This window comes from Tribolium castaneum, chromosome 7 (genome assembly GCF_031307605.1).
Source record: "Tribolium castaneum strain GA2 chromosome 7, icTriCast1.1, whole genome shotgun sequence".
NCBI classification, from domain to species: domain Eukaryota; kingdom Metazoa; phylum Arthropoda; class Insecta; order Coleoptera; family Tenebrionidae; genus Tribolium; species Tribolium castaneum.
Window position 1 is genome coordinate 8,632,142 of NC_087400.1, and position 19,124 is coordinate 8,651,265.

The window sequence follows — 19,124 nt, forward strand, 5'->3', positions numbered from 1 at the left end:
GGTTTGTGTTTTTTTTAAATAATTATATTAAGTTACTCAAACAAAATACAACTTTTGTTAGTAAACAACTCAAATCGTATTTTCTAATTCGAAAAGAAAGTATTCACAAGCAAAACTCAATTTACAACATGCCAAAGCCTTTCGAGTAACTTATGGCTTTGATCAATCTATCTTTAAGTTTCTCTTTCGACGAATATTCCGGCAATAATAAAACATTAAAGCAAGTGTGTGCCGTTGGTAATCGATCCGAATCGGGACCGTTTCTTGCAATTACCAATTTGAGTCGACTCAAACCTCCGATCGGGACTCGATCCGATCCTGTTGTGAACTGGAGTAGTTTTCTTTTGTCTTCGAGGGAGAGAGCGTGGACTATTGACCAGAAGTCTTTGATGATTTGGCTTTCGCTGGTGTAACCGCCATCGTACTCGGTCGAACTCTCGAGCTCGTCAAAATCGAAATTCTAGGAAAATATCAAATATAGTATTCCACATAATGTACATGACGTTGAAATATTTTGAAAAAAAGTAAACGCATAAATACCGGGTGCTCAAAAATCGGCGCACCAACTCAACGGAGTGTGGTAGAGAATTGCTTACACATAAAGGTAAAAATAGTAAAAAAATTCTTTGTATTAAAGTTATTGATAAATAACCAATTTTAAATAAAAGATATGTGGCAACGTTGTCTAACAGTCGTGATCGCAATAGAATTTGATCAACAAATCGGAAATAAAATTAACTAGACGCCCTCCGGTGATGACTTTTGAACTATGTCGAAAACAGTAATGAAATTTTCGTAATTCCACATTTAATTGACATCTAATAAATTGTTTAACAATTTTGCGTGTATAGTGTTAATTGCTTACATTGGAGAGAATCACTTTAAAAGTACGTGGTGGTAAATAGTAGCTTTGACTTTGGTTCTGCGGTTTTTCGTGGTATAAAGTGCTTATTGTTGGAATTTGAAAGTGGATAAAAAGTGAAAAAAATTAAAATTTTCATTACAAAGTGTTATCAAACAGTTGTCTAATTAAAGACTATAAGTAATGGATCACAGCGAACACAAAGTTGGGCTCAAGAAACCAGTAAATTAGTGAAGTTTGTGAATTTTAGGTTAGAATTTTTCCACTGATAAAATCATGAAATACTTCGATAAATCAACAAAACTACAATTTAGATTAACAACTGCTAATACACTTAAACGTAAATTATGCCAAAAAGTAGGCTTTTCAATGTCTTTGTAATAATTTTCCAATAAAGAAAGTGAACCAAACAGTCATTCGTTATTCTTGTTTTCCTCGTCATTTCTAATTTGTCACCAAAGATACAATAGTCATTCTACATAGGCAATACAATAATTGTGAAGCCTCAAAATTCGTACAACGCTTAGAATATCCGAATAAACATTTTCCCGCCATTTATGGTTACTGTTTTCGACCTAGCTCAGTGGCGCCCCCAACGGTAACTTTACTTCCGAATAAAAATATATTATTTTTGAAACTGTTTCCTAGGAAATAGTTCCCAGCGTTGGCGTTGACACAAACTGTGATTTTTTGATGAATTTAATTTTTTTAAATTAAAAAAACTGCTAAGATCTGATAGTAAATTTAAAAATAATTATTCATCGTTTTGTTCGGGAACAATTGCTTAGTGCGAAACATAAAAACATTAAAAAAAAATAAAAATTGAGGAAGTTAGCAAAATAAGTTTGTTGTTCCAGATTTTTTAAAATATAACATTTGGAATTTTTTCAAGATTTTTCCCGTGATCTACACATGCTTCTCAACAACGTACCACTGAGTTGGTGCGCCAGTTTTTGAGCACCCTGTATTGACCTTAAGAGCAACTTTACTCACTTATTTTACTTATTTTTAAATGGTAACACGGCCACAATTTTTTTTTATTTTTTATTTTTGTCCTTAGAAATTTCGTCAAACTATTAGATGTTTAAGAACAATGTTTGAAGTAAGCTCGCAAATATCGTGTAAGCCATTATTTAAAAAATACAACATTCGAATTTTTAACCATCTTCCAAAGTCAAGTCTTTTGTACTGCTTGAAAAAAATTAAACAAAGTTATATTTGTTAAGCAATTGCTTTTATACCCTAACCAATGAGGAAGTTTCCATTTTTTTAATGTAATGCCATTAGAATAGTCTTTATAATTGTAAAACTAATGGTACTTTCAATTTTTTTATATTCGCAAAAATAAACAAGTTATTTATTCGATTCTTTAAGGAGCTGTATTTGGTTAAAATTAACATGTTTCCAAAATTACTTCGCTGTTCCTCAATTTTTTCCATTTAGCTATTGCACTCCTATATCTTTTATGGATGTTTAATGAACTATTAGCCCTAAATAAAATAAATAAAATTCAGAAATCTCACGTTATAAAACCGTTTGATATAAAAAATAAGAACATTACAAGTTTTAAAAACAAGAAAATCGTAATTTAATATCTTTGTAAACTCTAGGTTTATAATTATAAACCACATCTACTTATTCATCAAACGTATCTTCAAAACCATTGGCAAATAAAGAAATTGTATTTCTGTTTATGCAAGAGTCGATATCTTTAATAAGAAGTCATTTGTACGACACTTATTTTTTTACATATTTTTTGTACATTTTGCAAGCATGGCTTGTTCTGTAAATCATAAAAATTTCCATTAGTTAATGTTTTTAATTTTTTTTAATAAAATAATATTTTATTAATAAATATTAATATTTATTATTTATAAGAAAATGTAGAAAAAATCTGAAAAAATTCGAAGACATACAGAAAAAAATAAAGCAAAAAAAACGCAAACGCTGATTTTTGTGTGATTATTAAAATGGATTATTATTAGTTATTAGTGATTTATTACAGTATCTACTTAAACCAATTACTTCAATCATCACAAATAACACTTTCTTTCAATATTTATTTCTTTTAAGTCAATAAAATTATCCAGAGATCTCAATACAATGCCGAAAGGAACAGTAGTGTGTAAATCTCAGCCACCATGTGAACAGTTTATGCCGCGTGACGTCATCAGGCTCAAAGCGGGACCGCTGACAAACCGAAAGACAAAAAAGCTTATATTTTTGTTATTTTTAAAGCTGTCGAATTAACTTTTTTTGCGTTCAATTTCTTTATTTGAGTACTATTATGTTGAAAATAAATAATAACTTTTTGAAAACTTGGAAACTTTCTTATTGATTAAATTTATTTTAGTTACAGTAATAGTGTTTGTTCAAGTGTAATTACGTTTTATGTTCTTTAACGTGTTCACCGCCATATAGTTTTTATCATGAATAAAGTGCTATTCTATTCTGTTCTATTCTATTCTAATGTAGATTTCGCCCATTAGAAGAACAAATGTAAAGACTTATTTCCTAGATTAAAAACATGGAAAAATAATTAAAAAAAAGCTAAAATAATGATTTTTGATAAGATATTGAGGTTTTACTGTCTTATTTTAGATTTTGAATGAAAAAATCTTTTTTCGACCTATTTCTGCAAAATTTCGCAAAAAAAACAAAGTTTTTAAACAAAAAATAGGCTAAAAGTATGTAAAATAAAACGATTTTCGATCCAAATGTAATACATTTTGCAAAACTATTTTTTGAAAGCTCCAAATAGTATCTAGGTATCATTTTTACAAATTTGGTGACTTTATTTTGTTATAACAAATATACTCAGTGTAAATCAAGAAGGAATAGGAATTTTTTGATGAAACTTGGCACAAATGTTAGACTACTAGCAGGTATTAAATGATTAAAGTTTGAACGTTTTTAATCAAGTAGTAAAGAAGTTTTTAACACTTAAACTCTTTTACCAGTAAGAGTTGTTCTTCCAATTTTTTGCTTTTCCGAAAATTTTTGAAGTAAGTTTTTTTTAAATTCGTTTGGTTTTAAGTGTTATGTAAACGAAAATATGCCCAGCGTACGACAGAAAAAAATTACCAACAACTAGAAAAACTATAAAGAAACATAATTTTTGGGAAACGAATAGGTGTTTTTTATTTAGAGAAATCACTATTTGTTTGAAAAGTAATCCAAGTAGCATTAAACAATGTTGTCAGTTATTAATTAGAGAAGGTTCAGGACAAAGCAGAAGAGGAAGCAGACTTGAAAAAAAAAACCAAATGAAGTCCAAAATGGTTATCTTTGGATTATGGCAATAATTCAAGTACAAGAAAAATTTCTGACCAATGATTGAGTTTGAAGGTCGTCGTACTTCACTTCTGACTATTTACCATCGAATTAGGTCATTTGGACTGCCTTTTATTGGATTTCCTAAGTATGGGAGGAATGAGCAAAAACACAGCTTAAACCTGACACACCAAAGCTTTTTTTTTTTTGGAAAGACAACGTGTTTCAACCACAAAGTGGTCATCCTCAGGTGCGAATATACACTATACACATTGACCATATTATGGTCGAAACGCGTTGTATTTCGAAATAATGGTTTGATGGGTCAGACTTTGATATGCGTTTTTGCCCATTTCTCCCATACCAAGTAAATCCAACAGGAAACAGTCCAAATGACCAATTTCGATGATAAACAGTCCAAAGTGATAAAAAACGACCTTTAAACCCACTCATTGTTAGTAATTTTGGTTTTGTCGTCTCCAGGCTTCATTGCGCTTTTAGAACACTTAAACATAAACGAATTAAAAAAAAATACATAAAAAGATAATCAGAAAAGCAAAAAATTGGAAGAATAACACTTACTGCTAAAAGAACTTAAATGTTAAAAACTCCCTTACCAATTCTTCAAATTTTAATCATTTGTTACTCGCTAGTAGTCGACCATTTGTGCCAAGTCTCGTCAAAAAATTCTAATTCCTTCCTAGTTATAACCAAAGCCAGTAGATATACTGTTATAACAAAATTCAATATACCTATTTTTTTTTCTAATAATCGCCGTGAAAATTTAGTTGTAAACTTAGTCAGCTTATTAAGAATTTAATATGCAATTTTTTTACCTAACATACACATACATTGTTGCAATAGCAAAACTGTGCAGCTACATTATTAGTATTATTATTATTAAATGCGTTCTTTCAAAGGACATTAATATTGAACCTTCGTTAAACTAAAATTAATTTAAAACAATTAGTCCGCTGCATTAAATTTAATGATTATTACACTCAAAATAACAAAATTCTTACCTTGCTTCCGCAAATCAATATTTCAATTTCTTCGGGACGGAACAATAATTCCAGCGGTGACTCGTCTACGACCATTTGGAACCCTTTGTAAAAGGCACGAAACTGTTTCTCTACTGATTTATTTAGTAAGAAATCGGCGTACAAATCTACAAATTCCTGAAAAAATACCACAATCACACAATTTCAAAAACTGTAATTCCCATAATTACATATTTATTTTCTTGTGTTACGTTAATTTCGTCGCCGCGATCTTTTAAGTCGTAGTTTATAATAGAACCGAACACATCTTGGTAGCTAATTCGGAACGTTTGCATAAAAACTTCCTCAACGTCAGGCTCGTTATATTCCAGTAATTGTTTTAAACTATTATATAAAGTCTAGAAAAAAATTTTGCTTAGCCGGGAAACACACCAAAACTGTGCACTTACAAGATTCCAGTCTTGTAAGTCTTCAAATGAGCCCCTTTTACCTAACAGTTTCCTGTAAAGTACCATAGGGAAATTCACGGCCAAGATAACATTATTATAAATGGCAAGTCCTAACACTATTCCAATTAATGTGAATTGAGCGTCACTTTCGAAACTAGTGGGATTGAACCAAACTGTGCCTGTCTCACTCTGACTCGTAAACATCGCATAGTCGGGATTGAAAATTTCTTCGATCACTAACTGAAAGAATTCCTTTGACACGCCGCCTTCGTCAATTCCTTGCTCGCCTTCGAACTCCACCACCAACTGCTTCTTCAAATCGTTGGGGTTCTCCATAGATATCATCTCCAGCTAAGACAACACGGTCAAAAACAGGGAACTGTATTACCGACACTCACCTCAACCAAGGCATCGTCAATTATGTGATCCCTCCTAACCTTCAGCCTCAAATATGGGTTGGAAGGTTGGCCTGTAACCGACTGTAAAATACTAATCCGTCGTTCTGAATACATCCGAATCCGGTTATCGAAATATAAACCCATCATTTTGGTCGCCGGCGTCAAAATAAAGGGATAATTCATAAAACTAAACTTTCCTATAAATTGCAATGAGTCAAAAAATCAACTAGTTAATTACACAAACCAAGTTCGCTCTTATAATTTGCAAAGTCTCGATCCATCTCGACACCATCACTCAAAGGCTCATTATAGAATTCAGAAAATGGTAAATAAGGTTTGCGACAGTCCAAAACGTGCACTCCCAACTCGGCAGCTGAAAAAAAAAAACAACACATTCAATTAAAAACTAGGAAATGAAACAAAATAAATGAAAAAATTTATTGCAGTTTTAACTTTTAACCCTTTGACTGACTATTTGATTTAAAAAATGCAGAAACGTTAAAAAATCACAACAAAATTTTGGACGGAATGTTTTGTTAAAGTGCGAGACAAGGCTTGAATATGTGTAAGGTACAATGTTGTAAAAAATTAAATTTTCTTCATAAAAGTCCGGGAAACCAAATCTCTATCTTCAACAGTTTAGGCCCTAAATACGTTTTGTCCCGATTTATTAAAACTACTTATTAATAATTTAAGAAAAAACTCTTTATGACTCAAAAATATGCATAAAATATAGGATTATTATTTACTTAAAATTTCCGTGATTTATCTGATTGAGTTTGGCTTTAATTGCCTATTCATTTTTAAAACTCAAAAATCAGTTTCTTTTTTCATACAGCTGTTTTGTTAAAAAAAACTTTTTGATTACGATGCCTGAGATTCTTAAGCTTTTCTAAAATGCTATTTTTTTTCTACTGGTACATTGGTAAACTATTTCCAACATTTTTGTTTCTTATATTTATTTGTTCGTCTACGTAAACTTGTAATTTAAATTATTTATAGAAAGTAAACATAATGCTGGTTGTTAATCTCCACATTAGAAGTATTGTGAGCTCTAATAATAACAACAGTTATATCTATCTCACTTTTTCCTTAAACCCAAATTTGGCTGTTCTCGAAATATTTACACTTTTTAATAAATTTTTGGTTACGTACCTTCTCCAAAAAATTGATAAGATCGTCATTTTTCAATATTTAGAAATCGGATATTGAACGTTTATTTAAAAAAGAAAGCTTAAACCAAACTGAATTAAATTTTGATTGCAAAACTAAGAGGTTTAGAGAAAAACGAGCGACACATCCTCGGGTCCGTTTTTGGAGAAAATACTTTTGATCAAAATCGCATCTATCGTCTTTTGTTTTCGACTTATAAACAAAAATTGACATTTTACTAAAATCTTAGAAAAAATCATATCTTCCTTATTATAAAACATACACATTTGAAACAAAGACATTATACAGGCACTTTTTACAGAGAATTTAATAATGTTAGCGATTTTTTTAACCTTTCATTTAGCTGTAATAACATAAAGTTGTATTTTTTTAAATAGGAATCATAGTTGGCTATGACATTTTCGAAAAGTTTATTTTTTTATGAACTGAAAACAATATAAATACAGTTTGATATTTTTACATACTTTTGATAAAAATATATTCAAAATATTTGAAAGTAGTTGGCCATGGGAAAATTATTTCATATAAAAGGTGTGAATAATCTAGAAATTTTGTGAACGGTTATTAAAGTAAAAAATGTGAACAAAGTCAAAATAAGCTATGTTAAAGTTATTTTCAATTGAATAAATATACGAGCGTCGCAGATTTTTAATTACACAAAAAATGTGCAGAAAATTGAAAACGATGTGTCACAACCATTTGATGACACTTTTTTATGATTTAGTGAAGTGCAAGAGGTGGTGTTGATAATGTTGCGTATTTTTTTAACGCAGATGGGATTTGATTTTGGTGTTTGGATTAACATTTTTTGTAAAATAAAATTTTATTGATAGGCAATCATACAATTAATAAGATTTCTTTTTAACATTTCATATTTAAAATTAGAAAATAGAATGGCAATGTAAGCTTACCATTTTAAATGTAAAAACAAATAATTTTTATTAATATCATAATTAAGTTGATATAACAATAATTTATTATGCTGTTATGGAAATAATTACTTGTTGGGTAATACAATTTTCATAATTTTAGTTCAAAATTCAAAAATTTTTCATGCCCTACTATAAAGAAAAAGCGAAATGTTATGTCTTTTCTAAAATATTTAAAAATAATGTATTACATAGACATATCAAATCAGAAAAAATAAGCTTTTCAAAAATATCACAGCCGCCTATAATTCATATTTAAAAAATACAACTTTATGTTATTAGTGTTATTACAGCTAAACGAATAATTTAAAAAAAACGCTGATAGCATTATTAAATTCTCTGTAAAAAAAGTGCTTTTATAATGTCTTGTTTCAAATGTGTATCTTTTATAATAAGGAAGATATGAATCTTTTAAGATTTCGTTAAAATATCAACTTTTGTTGATAAGTCGAAAACAAAAGACGATAGCGGGATGCGGTTTTGACCAAAATTATTTTCTCTAAACCTCTTAGTTTCGGAGATCCCCTATTCGGACATCCAAAATGCAACACCCTGTACACCGGCTCTACATGTGTTACCATGTTACATATATTTATCAGTTTTCTATGCCACTGAACCAAGAAAAAAAATAAGAAAAATCAAAGCAAAATAAGCTTTGGTTCTCCAAATTCTTTTTTAAATAAAATTTGTTTAATACTCTCGAAAAGTATAACAAAATTTTTAAAACAACTTATCATTTATTTCTAAGTGCAAAACCAGCTGCGGTTAGAAATTTCCCCCAATGTCAAAAAATTGAAAAAAAAAAACAAAAAATATGGAGAATCAAAAAGAAAAAGCTTTGACTGTCCGTATCTTAATTTTTAAAATATATCTAATATTCAGAGAAAGTTTATCAAAATTTTGAACAGAACTTAACGTCTATCTCGTTGCCATTAATGTGGAGATAGATAACAGGTTTAAAAAATAGTAAAACACAATTGAGATAAGAGGAAAAAGAGAAAACACTACAATACAAATATAATAAATGTAATGTAATAAAAGGTACAAAATTAAATTCTCATGTACTGTCTAAAAAAATCCTTGTACTGCAGGTAAAAATATATTGCTTTAAAGCAATAACATTGTACATATTTAAATACAATATAAAGAAATGTTTTTCTAATAATGTGACATTCCTGTTTCTTCCCCTGTATAAAAACTCTTTAATAAGGAAGTTTCCACTTTTTTAAATTAATACCATTAATAGCCTTCATAATTGTAAAACTATCGGTACTTTTCATTTTTTATATTCGCAAAAATAAAAAAGTTATTTATTCGGTTCTTTGAGGTGCTGTATCTAGTTATAATTAACATGTTTCCCAAATTACTTCGCTGTTCCTCAATTTTTTCCACTCCTATATCTTTTATGAGTGTTTAATGAACTATTAGCCCTAAATAAAATAAATAAAATTTAGAAATCTCACGTTATAAAACTGTTTGATATCAAATAATGAGAACATAACAACTTTAAAAAAACAAGAAAATCGTAATTTCATATCTTTGAAAACTCTAGGTTTATAATTATAAACCACATCTACGTATTCATCGAACGTATCTTCAAAAGAATTGATAAATTAAGAGATTGTATTTCTGTTTATGCAAGAGTCGATATCTTTAATAAGAAGTCATTTGTAGAACACTTATTTTTTACACATTTTTTGTACAAAACATTTTGCAAGCATCACTTGTTCTACAACTCATAAAAATTTCCATTAGTTAACATTTTTAATTGTTTTTTAATAAAACAATATTTTATTATTATAAATATTTATTAATTAATAGTTACTATTTATAAGAAATTGTAGAAAAAATCTGAAAAAACTCGAAGGTAGACAGAAAGAAATAAAGCAAAAAAAAATCGCAAACGCTGATTTTTATGTGATTATTAAAATGGATACTTAAACAAATTACTTCAATCATCACAACAAACACTTTCATTCAATATTTATTTCTTTTAAGTCAATAAAATTATCCAGAGATCTTAATACAATGCCGAAAGGAACAGTAGTGTGTAAATCGCCGCTACCTTGTGAACAGTTTATGCCGCGTGACGTCATCAGGTTATATTTTTGTTATTTTTAAAGCTATCGAATTTTTTTTTTGCTTCAATTTTTTAATTTGCGTACTATTATGTTGATAATAAATAATAACATTTTGAAAAAATGGAAACTTCCTCATTATAAATGAATTTAAAATTTCAGGAGATTTTGAACTCAAAATAAGTCAATATGAGGTTTAGACTATGGTTATTATTATCGTTATCTATTACAAGAGTCCATCATTTAAACTGAGGCAACCTCGAGGTATATACTCTATTTTTTGCACTTCCGGAGATATTATCAATCAACAGTGATGATATCTTGTATTTACAATTCAAAGAAAGACGGGTTATTATTATTATTATTATAAATATTATTAAAAATTTTAAATATGAGAGGGCGTCATAAAATTTATCATATATGAGTAGTTCAAGGGAACAAATGACCAACTGTGTAGTTCCTATAAACAGAGACTAAAGTATCACCTTTACATACAAAACATACAGACATGTTGAGTCTTAAATTGAAAAACTGATGCTAAATTTTCATGAGAAACAAAAATTACACACTATTTTTTTTATATTTTTGACCGTATATTTCGTTTTTTGTATTTATCGTAGCTCTTAAAAATGTACACAACCACTATCTGTGACGTTAACAGAAGTAACAAAAATATTTAATTAGTACTTTGTGTCAGCTAATATTATAAAAACTTTTAATAGCTATAAAAAAACTCACCCAAAGGATCAACCGGTGGTTGCGTTTTATTCAATTTGATAGCAACATACGAATCATCCATGGACATTGACAAATCTTCATTCCGCAAATCAGGCGATTCCAAAACCCCCGCCAAAATATTCGCATAAAAAAGAATCTAAACAAACAACAATCAAAACCAATCAAAACCCCCACCCGTACCAACCTTCATTAATTTCGTAGCCGACGTGATAACATTCTCATCCTGAACATAAAAATCCCTATGAAACTGCGTCACGATCACCCTCAGTGTCACCAACTGTTGCAAATTCTCCAAAATGTTCCTAAGACTCGAGCGTCCCGTCCCCGACCAAATCCGCGCCAACTTCGCTTGGACTTCCACCGGCAGCCATTCGGAAGCCCGACAGATCGCCGGCAACGCCGTTTCGAGGAAATCCCCCGAACCGAGCGCGGGAATTTCAAAAACAATCAACAAAACATTGACCACATCGTCCTGGTTGCCGCGCTCTTTCCGCGTCGGCAGCTCCATCTGGAGGTTGCCGGCCAAAGTAACCAACGCGTTGACCAGAGAGTGCTCGAAAATCGACGTTTTCAGCTTGAAGAGGGCCGAGTAAGCGCGTCGGACCGAGGGGAGGTCGACGGGGAGGACGCCCCCATCGGGGGTCTCCGCCGAGGAGTCTTCGTCCTTGTCTTTCTCGCCCTCGAGCGAGCGCACGTCCTCCTTTTTGAGGCCCGTTTCGTCCAGGTTTGCCTCACTGGGGCTGCTCTTGTCGCTCTGTTGGAAGCTCCGAGACAGGTTTTCTATGCTGCTGAAGACTTCGCCCAGTTTTCGGATTAGACTCAAGTAGCATTCGGTCGATTCGCACTCGTCGATTATGTCGTAAAGCATTTGTTCCGTCAAATAACTAGTCGAGTTGTTGGTAGTGTTGAGCTTGATATAGCTTTCATTGCCAGATAAAATCTCGTTATTTGGTGTGAGGCCCGTTTTGCGATTGATTGACTCGTCGGAATCCGACGAAAGCATTTTGTGGTCATTATCTACAAGATGGTCTTAATGAGCGTTTCGATTTTTTTGCAATGGCTTTTAAAACCCCTCTGAATCGCAATGGTTGTCCCAACTAAAGTCTACTAAACTAAATTTGGAAAAAAATGGTCAATTTTAGCTTAAATAACTACCAAATTTTATCACAGACCCAGTTTCATAATATTGGTAATAGTTACTATAAAGTCCCTTTAGTTAAAGGATATTTAAAAAATTAAAGTCCCATTAGTTAAAGGATATTTAAAAAATTAAAGTTTATTTAAACTTTTTTATGATTGTTTAAGCTTCTGTAACGTGATTTTGACTGATAAAAAAAATAAAAAAATGTTTTTTTAGAAAAAAGCTTTTATTTAAAAAAAGCTCAATTTAAGAAAGTAATTTTGTAATGCCCTATTGTTATGACTTATGAGTCTTATGACCGTTCCCAGAGCCTTTATAAATTTTAAAACCCTAATTTGTAAGCAAAAATATTCTCCTCTGATAAAAAAACATTATTTTTCTAAAAAAAACATTTTTTTACTTTTTTATTTATTGCTTTTTAGTCTTTACTTATTCTAAACGTCTTTTTTTCTGAGATATAGTTTCGCTGTATTATTGTAACACCCTTATTTTGCATCCTAACTTATGTTCTGTGTCTATACTCTATCATCCAAGAGAAATAAATTTAAGAAAAATAGCGACATTTGTTTGTAACGAAATGTAATAAAAATGATTGGGTATTAATATATTTCCCAGCGAACAACATACCGTTAATGTTAGTATAAGTTACGGTATGTACACATCGAAAACCCATCTGTAAACATAACCTAAAACTTCAAAACCCCATTTAACCCTTTTAGGAGGCATTTAACCACATAGGATTGCATTGTCACGCAGATTACGTAAGTATGCAAAATTTCAATTCATTGGGACAACGGGAACCCTTTCAAATTTGGCTCCAAAAATATGAAACAGACAGACAGACAACAAAGCAAGTTGAATAAAAGTTTTTAAAAACCACATTATTCAAATTTGACCACGTTATCACATCATTCAAATAACTTGAAGCTAAAATAAACAATCAAAAGCGCAAAAGATCAACGATTTTTCCAAAGAAGAAGAGATCTGTTTCTTAAATGTGTTATTAAATGCAAAATAACTAGTATAGTTCCCCACTCCGAAAAGGTAGGTATTTATTTAGACACCTAATAAAAATGATTGTCTTTGTAACGTACAAACCAAAATAAAGGCACTTTAAACCAATTTTTAATTTTAAAATGTAATATAAAACGCATTTATTTTTAAAATAAAGTCACTTTTAAAAGTTAAAGTTACTTTAAAACCATTATAAAACACTCCCGTTCAAATTATGTTGAACGTTTTTTAATAGGGATGAACTAAAAAATGTTATCTTATCTGCGATAACTGACTTATTTACTGATTGTTTAATTTAATCTAAATATAAATAGATATAAATGGCAAGTAAAGTATGCATCAACCATTCGACTTATAATTACTACACTAGGACAAACGCTTTAAAAATTATGATACAGGGTGAGTGTGCTAAAAGTATTTTTTACTGTATCTCAAAATGTAATAAACACAAAACTATCGTTTGCTATTAAATACTGTACTTTTTTCTTCTGTGTATCTTTTTTATAATTTTCCAACAATTATTTTAATCAAAATTTTTAGGAACTTTTTTTTTGGCTAGCGACATATTTTACGTAATTATTCCACAAACCAAGCATCGTTTGTTTCAGAATGTCTTGTCATAGTTATTACTGTCATTAGAAATAAGAAAAAAAATTAGCGACTTTTCAGACAAGGTAACACTTTTTAATTTTTTGAATTATTTTTGAAAAAAAAAATAAAAACTTTTATAATAAAAAAAATTAAAAAACGAAGGTAGGGCGACGAATCTCCATTTTTCGCTGATCACAAACAAATTTTTGTTTTTAAAATTCGATAACGGGAAAGGTATCAAAACGCGAATTTTATAAAATCTTATGTTCCGTCATGGTCGGGTAGTGAGGAAGGCATTCTTGGAAGCAGTTGTACGTATTAGCCACCAGCAAGATATTTTCAGTTATACAGAACAAACTCTACTTTAAGTAACTAACGAAAAAAATTTTGGGTTTTCTATTTAGGTAGAGAAACATTTGTCTCTATTTTACGTTTTGGGAAAAGCGCTCCACTCATATTAACAAGCTTTACAAAAAAGTCCTACATAAAATTTTGTATATTTGATGAAAATCAGGAATTCAAAAGGCTGATTTAACCCCGATATCTAGAAGTCATATAGTAATGATTGGTTTTATCTCTTTTTTATACATTTTTTTACATAACTAGAACTATCATTAAAAAGCAGTTTTTTTCTGATCTCAAAAACTAATAACCTCACGTAGAAATCTGCGTTTGCAAAAATGCTTTATTAATTTTTCTGTGCATGTGAATTATTTCGGAATTTTTTTACAATTCCATACAATAAAATTATTATCATTGAACTAAAAATAGGTACATATTAATACTAGTATTAATAAAACTAAAAATATGAAAACATTAATTAACCAAAATGTTATTCTAAAACAAACCTTGCTTAAATATTTTGCACAAAAAATTTTGAAAAAAATCTACATACCTACATTAAGAAGAAAATTGCTAAACTCTGGTGATTACTACGAGTAATTTTTATTTGTTTTGCCGACTTGTTCGATCCTTTTCAACATATTCCGAGAAAATCTTAGGTATTTCAAACAATGTAATTCCAGAAAAATTGGAATTCAAGGTTATTTGACATTATTTGCTTCTTGCTGGGCTTTCTCAATCTCTATCATCAGAAATCTTCATGACATCATAACAAAATAATTTTTTTACCGAAACTAAATTAAAATTTAACCTATTGTTTTCCAAAGAGAATAACAGATTTTGTGGTGTTCCAAACTTTTGATCATTTATCCGTTTTTGAGCAAGGAACATATAAAAATTACTAACAAATAAACACTACTTCAAAAAGAAAAAAAAACACTGATGTTTAATGCATTACTAAATTCAGTTCAAAAAAATAATAGGATAATTCTGTGTATGAATAGTACAAGGATACAGAAACATCGTGTTTCACATCTTCCTGTCTTCAGTTGATCGAGGTTTATTTTGCCCTCTTTTCCGCTTACCCCGTAGTTGACTGTTGAAGATTCTCGGCGGCAAAATTTGTCAAAGTAAAATCAATATTCGAATTCGTTAAAAACTATTAAAAAATTTATTTGTTTTTTGAACGCATTCTGTTCGTACCACCACCGTGCATTTTTCCCGTACACGTTTTTTAAAATATTATGAATATTTGTTTAAAATTTTAATAAAAAAAAATATCAATTTTTTTTCAAAAAAGTGTTATATTGTCTCAAATTCCAATTATTTAAAAGACTCAATTCAAATAAATTTCATTACTACTTGTCTTTGTCGCACATTTCTATTTGCCTCTTGTAACTGTTTTTCTAAATTTTAAATCTAATACATTTTCCAAGTGAAAATTAAAAGTAGTCTACTTTAAAATCGATTTGTAGATCAACATCAAAAGGAAATGTAAGTAAAAAATTTATTTTTAATTATTTTAAAGACTTGAGACAATCGCCCAACATTAATGATTTAAAAAGACAAAAATGACACCATTTTTGATCCAATTTATTAACTTTTTTTTTTCAAAACGGTATAGAAAAAATTCGCACAAACTGCGTTTTAACTCAATCATGTACTTATTTAAACTTAAAAAATCAAAAATTCCTCCATTTCTTTACAAATTTTGAGATTTTTCGATTAATTTACAGCAAAACAGTGATTTTGAGATAATTTGGAAATAACTGCGTTTCTGAAATACAGGGTAAAACGCCTTGAAAAAGGCAAAATCCCTCCTAAAATGATCGGAAAAAAAAATATTTTTTTTAGCTTAGGGTCGGCGTATGTTTTTATTAAATTTGGCGAAATAACTAAATATATAAAAGTAAATAATTTTTCGACTTTTCATTCCGTTCCAACAAAGTTTTGAGTGTTTACAAGTTTAAGTGCTTGAAACAAAAAATTCTCAACACATTTTTTGGCAAATATTAATAACATTTTTGAGATAAAATTTACTTGTTATACCAGTACAGCTGCGTTACCAACCCTTAATAAGCGTCATTTTGAAACGCATAAAGTTCTTAGAACAGAAAAAAATAAAGAATTAAGCTCAACTTTCAAAGACACCATCGGAATTCAGAGAGGTTTAAGAAGACGTTGGACAAAAATACGACCGTGTTGTGGATACTTACCCATTTTATTGTTAGTCCTCTGTATTTTGTTAGGGTGTCTCTCGCACAAAATCGCTTCTTGAGAGAAGAGCTGAATGGCTTGCGCAGCCGCCTCGTCTGGCGTGAGTGGCTTGAGCTGAAACTGGCTTGTAGCTTCTACTTTTAAAATATAAGGGGGCTACCTGTCCGCTGGAGGCGCAGTACTTGTTCTTGCAGGCGGGGTTCCCACAACCGTCGGTCAATTGGTAGAAATATCGTTCAATCAGCTTGCGGGCAGCAGCACGTTTCATCTCGTCCTCCTTATTGTCAGGGGTAGAGGTTTCGTTGTTGGTGCTAGACGAAGCCTCTTGGTTTATCCTGCAAGCAGTTTTTCAGCTATAAGGGGGCACGATTTGGATGACATTCAAATTTGACATTAGGAACATAACCTCAAAACAGATCGGGAAAGAGCTAGGATTAAGGGGGTACCTTGAAGCGTCGTCTTGGTCAGTTGGTGGGTCTGAAGAGCTCATAGAATTTTCTTGTGTAAATAAATAAACGCTAAAACACTAGAAAAATAAAAGATACAAAAGGTGGCGCAAGGACTTTAGCACATGGGGTCCCACATTGAGGAACGGCGAGAGAACTTTGAAATACTTTGTCGTAAAATTTAAAACGGATATTTTGTTTGTTTTTACTTGAGGCTCGAAGATTTTACGACATTGCTAATGATTGCTCTGTCATTTCGAGTTGGGGACTTTCGAGCGCACCTGGTGTCGAGACTGGAAGTGTGGTCACACTGATTGTTTACAAATTTCAAATCTTCCTGCCACGAAAAATAATTGTTATTTACTCGGTTATTTATTGTACAACACGATAAAATTTTATTCCATCCTCCAGTATTTCGATTGAATTACTCAGTTATTTTGATTAACAATTTTAAACATCAAAAAATTCAAAAAAACGTAGAAAACACAAAAACAAATGTTGGGAACAATATTTCCATAGACGATAAGATTTCGTTTTACCATGAAGTCGCAGTGAAAAAAATGCAATTTTATCATATAGGGTAGAAAAAATATTTATAGTATTTTAGAACAAACCTGAAAATGAATTGTACAAAAATAGAATAATTGTCAAATACCACTAAACAGCAAATTAGTTTATCATAATTAAGATTAATAAAAATAATGCTAGAATTAAATAAATAATAATGATCAATTTTCATTTCTGAGTGCCGACAAATGAACATTGGAGGCTTCATACGCCACTATAATAAGCTTTCAACTTTACCTCTTGTCTTGTTACCTCTAACAAAATTACCAACACTAACAAATTTATACAAAATCGATTTATCTGATGCAGCTTTGATCTTTTCGAATTTGTTTACGTACGTATCAGTCGATTGTTGGCTACCTGATCAGTAACAAGCTCTAAAATGTTTTCAAGGCAGAAACTTGTCCTGGCATTGCTTTGTATTTTTATTTTCAGTTTCCAACAAGTGAGTGATAAAAGTTAGTTGGTAGCAAAGTTAGTTATTAGTTTCGAAAATATAAATTTTACCGAGCAAAGTATGTGTGGCTACTAGTTAAAATAATTATTTGCTTGCAGGTTTCACCGAAAAGTATTATCGACAAAATAATGATAAATTTCTGTGAGAAATATGGACGACTTTCCAACTCTGAATCGGGAAAGCTTCCGGATAGTGAAATTACTTTGAAGGAGAACAGTGTTCCAGATCCAGCTATCCTTCTGTTCATGTTCACTGGATTAACGCAAGTGATGTTTCAATAAGTATTACAGATATAATCGTTCAGTCTGTTTTCAGTGTTTTAACATCACTGTTAAGTGTATGCTGCATTTTTACAGTATTGTACAGTTGCTTGTGTTTTGAATTTGATTTTGATTCTCTTCCTCTGCCAGTGTTTTTAACAGTCGCTGTAAGCGCAATGCTCTTCCTGGAGTGTGCCTATTCTTTATAAGGTCGCGGAAAATTGCGTGAAGTAATATGCACCTGGATTGTTTTCATACTAAATTTACAAAATATTTTTTAATTTCAGTAATATGTGGTTTGAAAAATATGAACAAAATGGGCAATTTCATCCATCCTTTATTGATGTCAAAAATTGTGATTCCAATCAAAAGTGATAATGTAACCTGTATAACAAAGTAAGTTGGTTAATAAGTAGATTACTATTTATTTAAATACAGTGTATCATTGTTACAGATTAAAAAACACAAAAAAACTACTTAGATGTAACTGGGTGTGTTAAAGAAATAACATAATTATACAGATGTTACAAATATTTTTGTCTATTAAAAATAGAATATTAATATTTAAATACAGTAAATACAAGAAATATTTATATTTTTTATAAATATATTAGGTATGTCATATATTATTATACAGTCTGCCTATAAATGAATGTAGGATCGTAGTAGGTATTAAAAGTTTGCCGCTTCTTTCCAGAAAAAAAAGAACAATGTTAGTTTATAAAAATAATTGGTTTTACTGGTTGCCTAAGTTGATAAAAATTGGTGTTACTTTTCCGAAATTTCATAGAAATAAAATTAAATACGACAAATTCAAATTCCAGAACCTCCTGAGATCCTACACTCTTTTATAAACAGTCTGTATAATTATTGTGTATATTTATATTTCTAATACTTCATATAAGACAATTTAGTATGGAGAATTACACTTAATTAACACCGACTTTACAAAAATAAGTAAATAAATTATAGTTTTTATAGTTTTGAAACAGCTAATAGATATTAATAATCTACTCTTATTTGTAAAATCTTTATGTATTTGTACCCAGACGAAATATATATTTATTAACGTAAATCGTTGTTTTTCATTATTAAACCTACTGACACTTGATAGCTAAAAAGAGAATAAAAAAAGACAAAAATTTACAAGCTAAAAAAGAAGAATCTGCTGATGCTGCAAAGGTTTAC

The 19,124-nt window shown here is 30.3% G+C and overlaps 1 protein-coding gene and 1 long non-coding RNA gene across 4 annotated transcripts; one reads left to right on the forward strand and one right to left on the reverse strand.

Annotated features, from left to right (window-relative positions):
- Positions 1 to 2: 2 nt before the first annotated feature.
- Ube3a (Ubiquitin protein ligase E3A) lies at positions 3 to 16,947 on the reverse strand. 2 transcript variants are annotated; one of them, XM_008199679.3, is made up of 12 exons: positions 16,790 to 16,947; positions 16,653 to 16,732; positions 16,367 to 16,541; positions 16,206 to 16,320; positions 11,086 to 11,918; positions 10,902 to 11,037; positions 6,228 to 6,356; positions 5,984 to 6,180; positions 5,586 to 5,936; positions 5,367 to 5,534; positions 5,158 to 5,313; positions 3 to 460 (listed from the first exon to the last, which is right to left on the reverse strand). In XM_008199679.3, exons 2-12 carry the CDS (start codon positions 16,694 to 16,696, stop codon positions 122 to 124), a joined length of 2,643 nt encoding a protein of 880 aa, XP_008197901.1. In that variant the 5' UTR covers positions 16,697 to 16,732; positions 16,790 to 16,947; the 3' UTR covers positions 3 to 121. The 2 variants fall into 2 exon arrangements, with proteins under 2 accessions (XP_008197901.1, XP_969096.1); XM_964003.4 differs by having other exon boundaries at positions 16,653 to 16,947.
- On the forward strand, positions 13,382 to 19,001 carry LOC103314237 (uncharacterized). Of its 2 annotated transcripts, none has more exons than XR_010334861.1 (4): positions 13,382 to 13,455; positions 17,775 to 18,166; positions 18,224 to 18,332; positions 18,375 to 19,001. It is a non-coding gene; the product is annotated as an uncharacterized LOC103314237 (long non-coding RNA). The 2 variants fall into 2 exon arrangements; XR_001575525.2 differs by having other exon boundaries at positions 18,391 to 19,001.
- The last annotated feature ends 123 nt before the right edge of the window (positions 19,002 to 19,124 follow it).

Coding starts and splice junctions, on each gene's coding strand:
- Ube3a (XM_008199679.3), bottom strand. CDS start 16,696: ATGAGCTCTTCAGACCCACCAACTGACCAAGACGACGCTTCAAG. Junction 6,357..10,901: donor ACCACCGGTTGATCCTTTGG/GTGAGTTTTTTT, acceptor TTTTTTTTTCAG/CTGCCGAGTTGGGAGTGCAC. Junction 5,535..5,585: donor ACTTACAAGACTGGAATCTT/GTAAGTGCACAG, acceptor ATTTTTTTCTAG/ACTTTATATAATAGTTTAAA.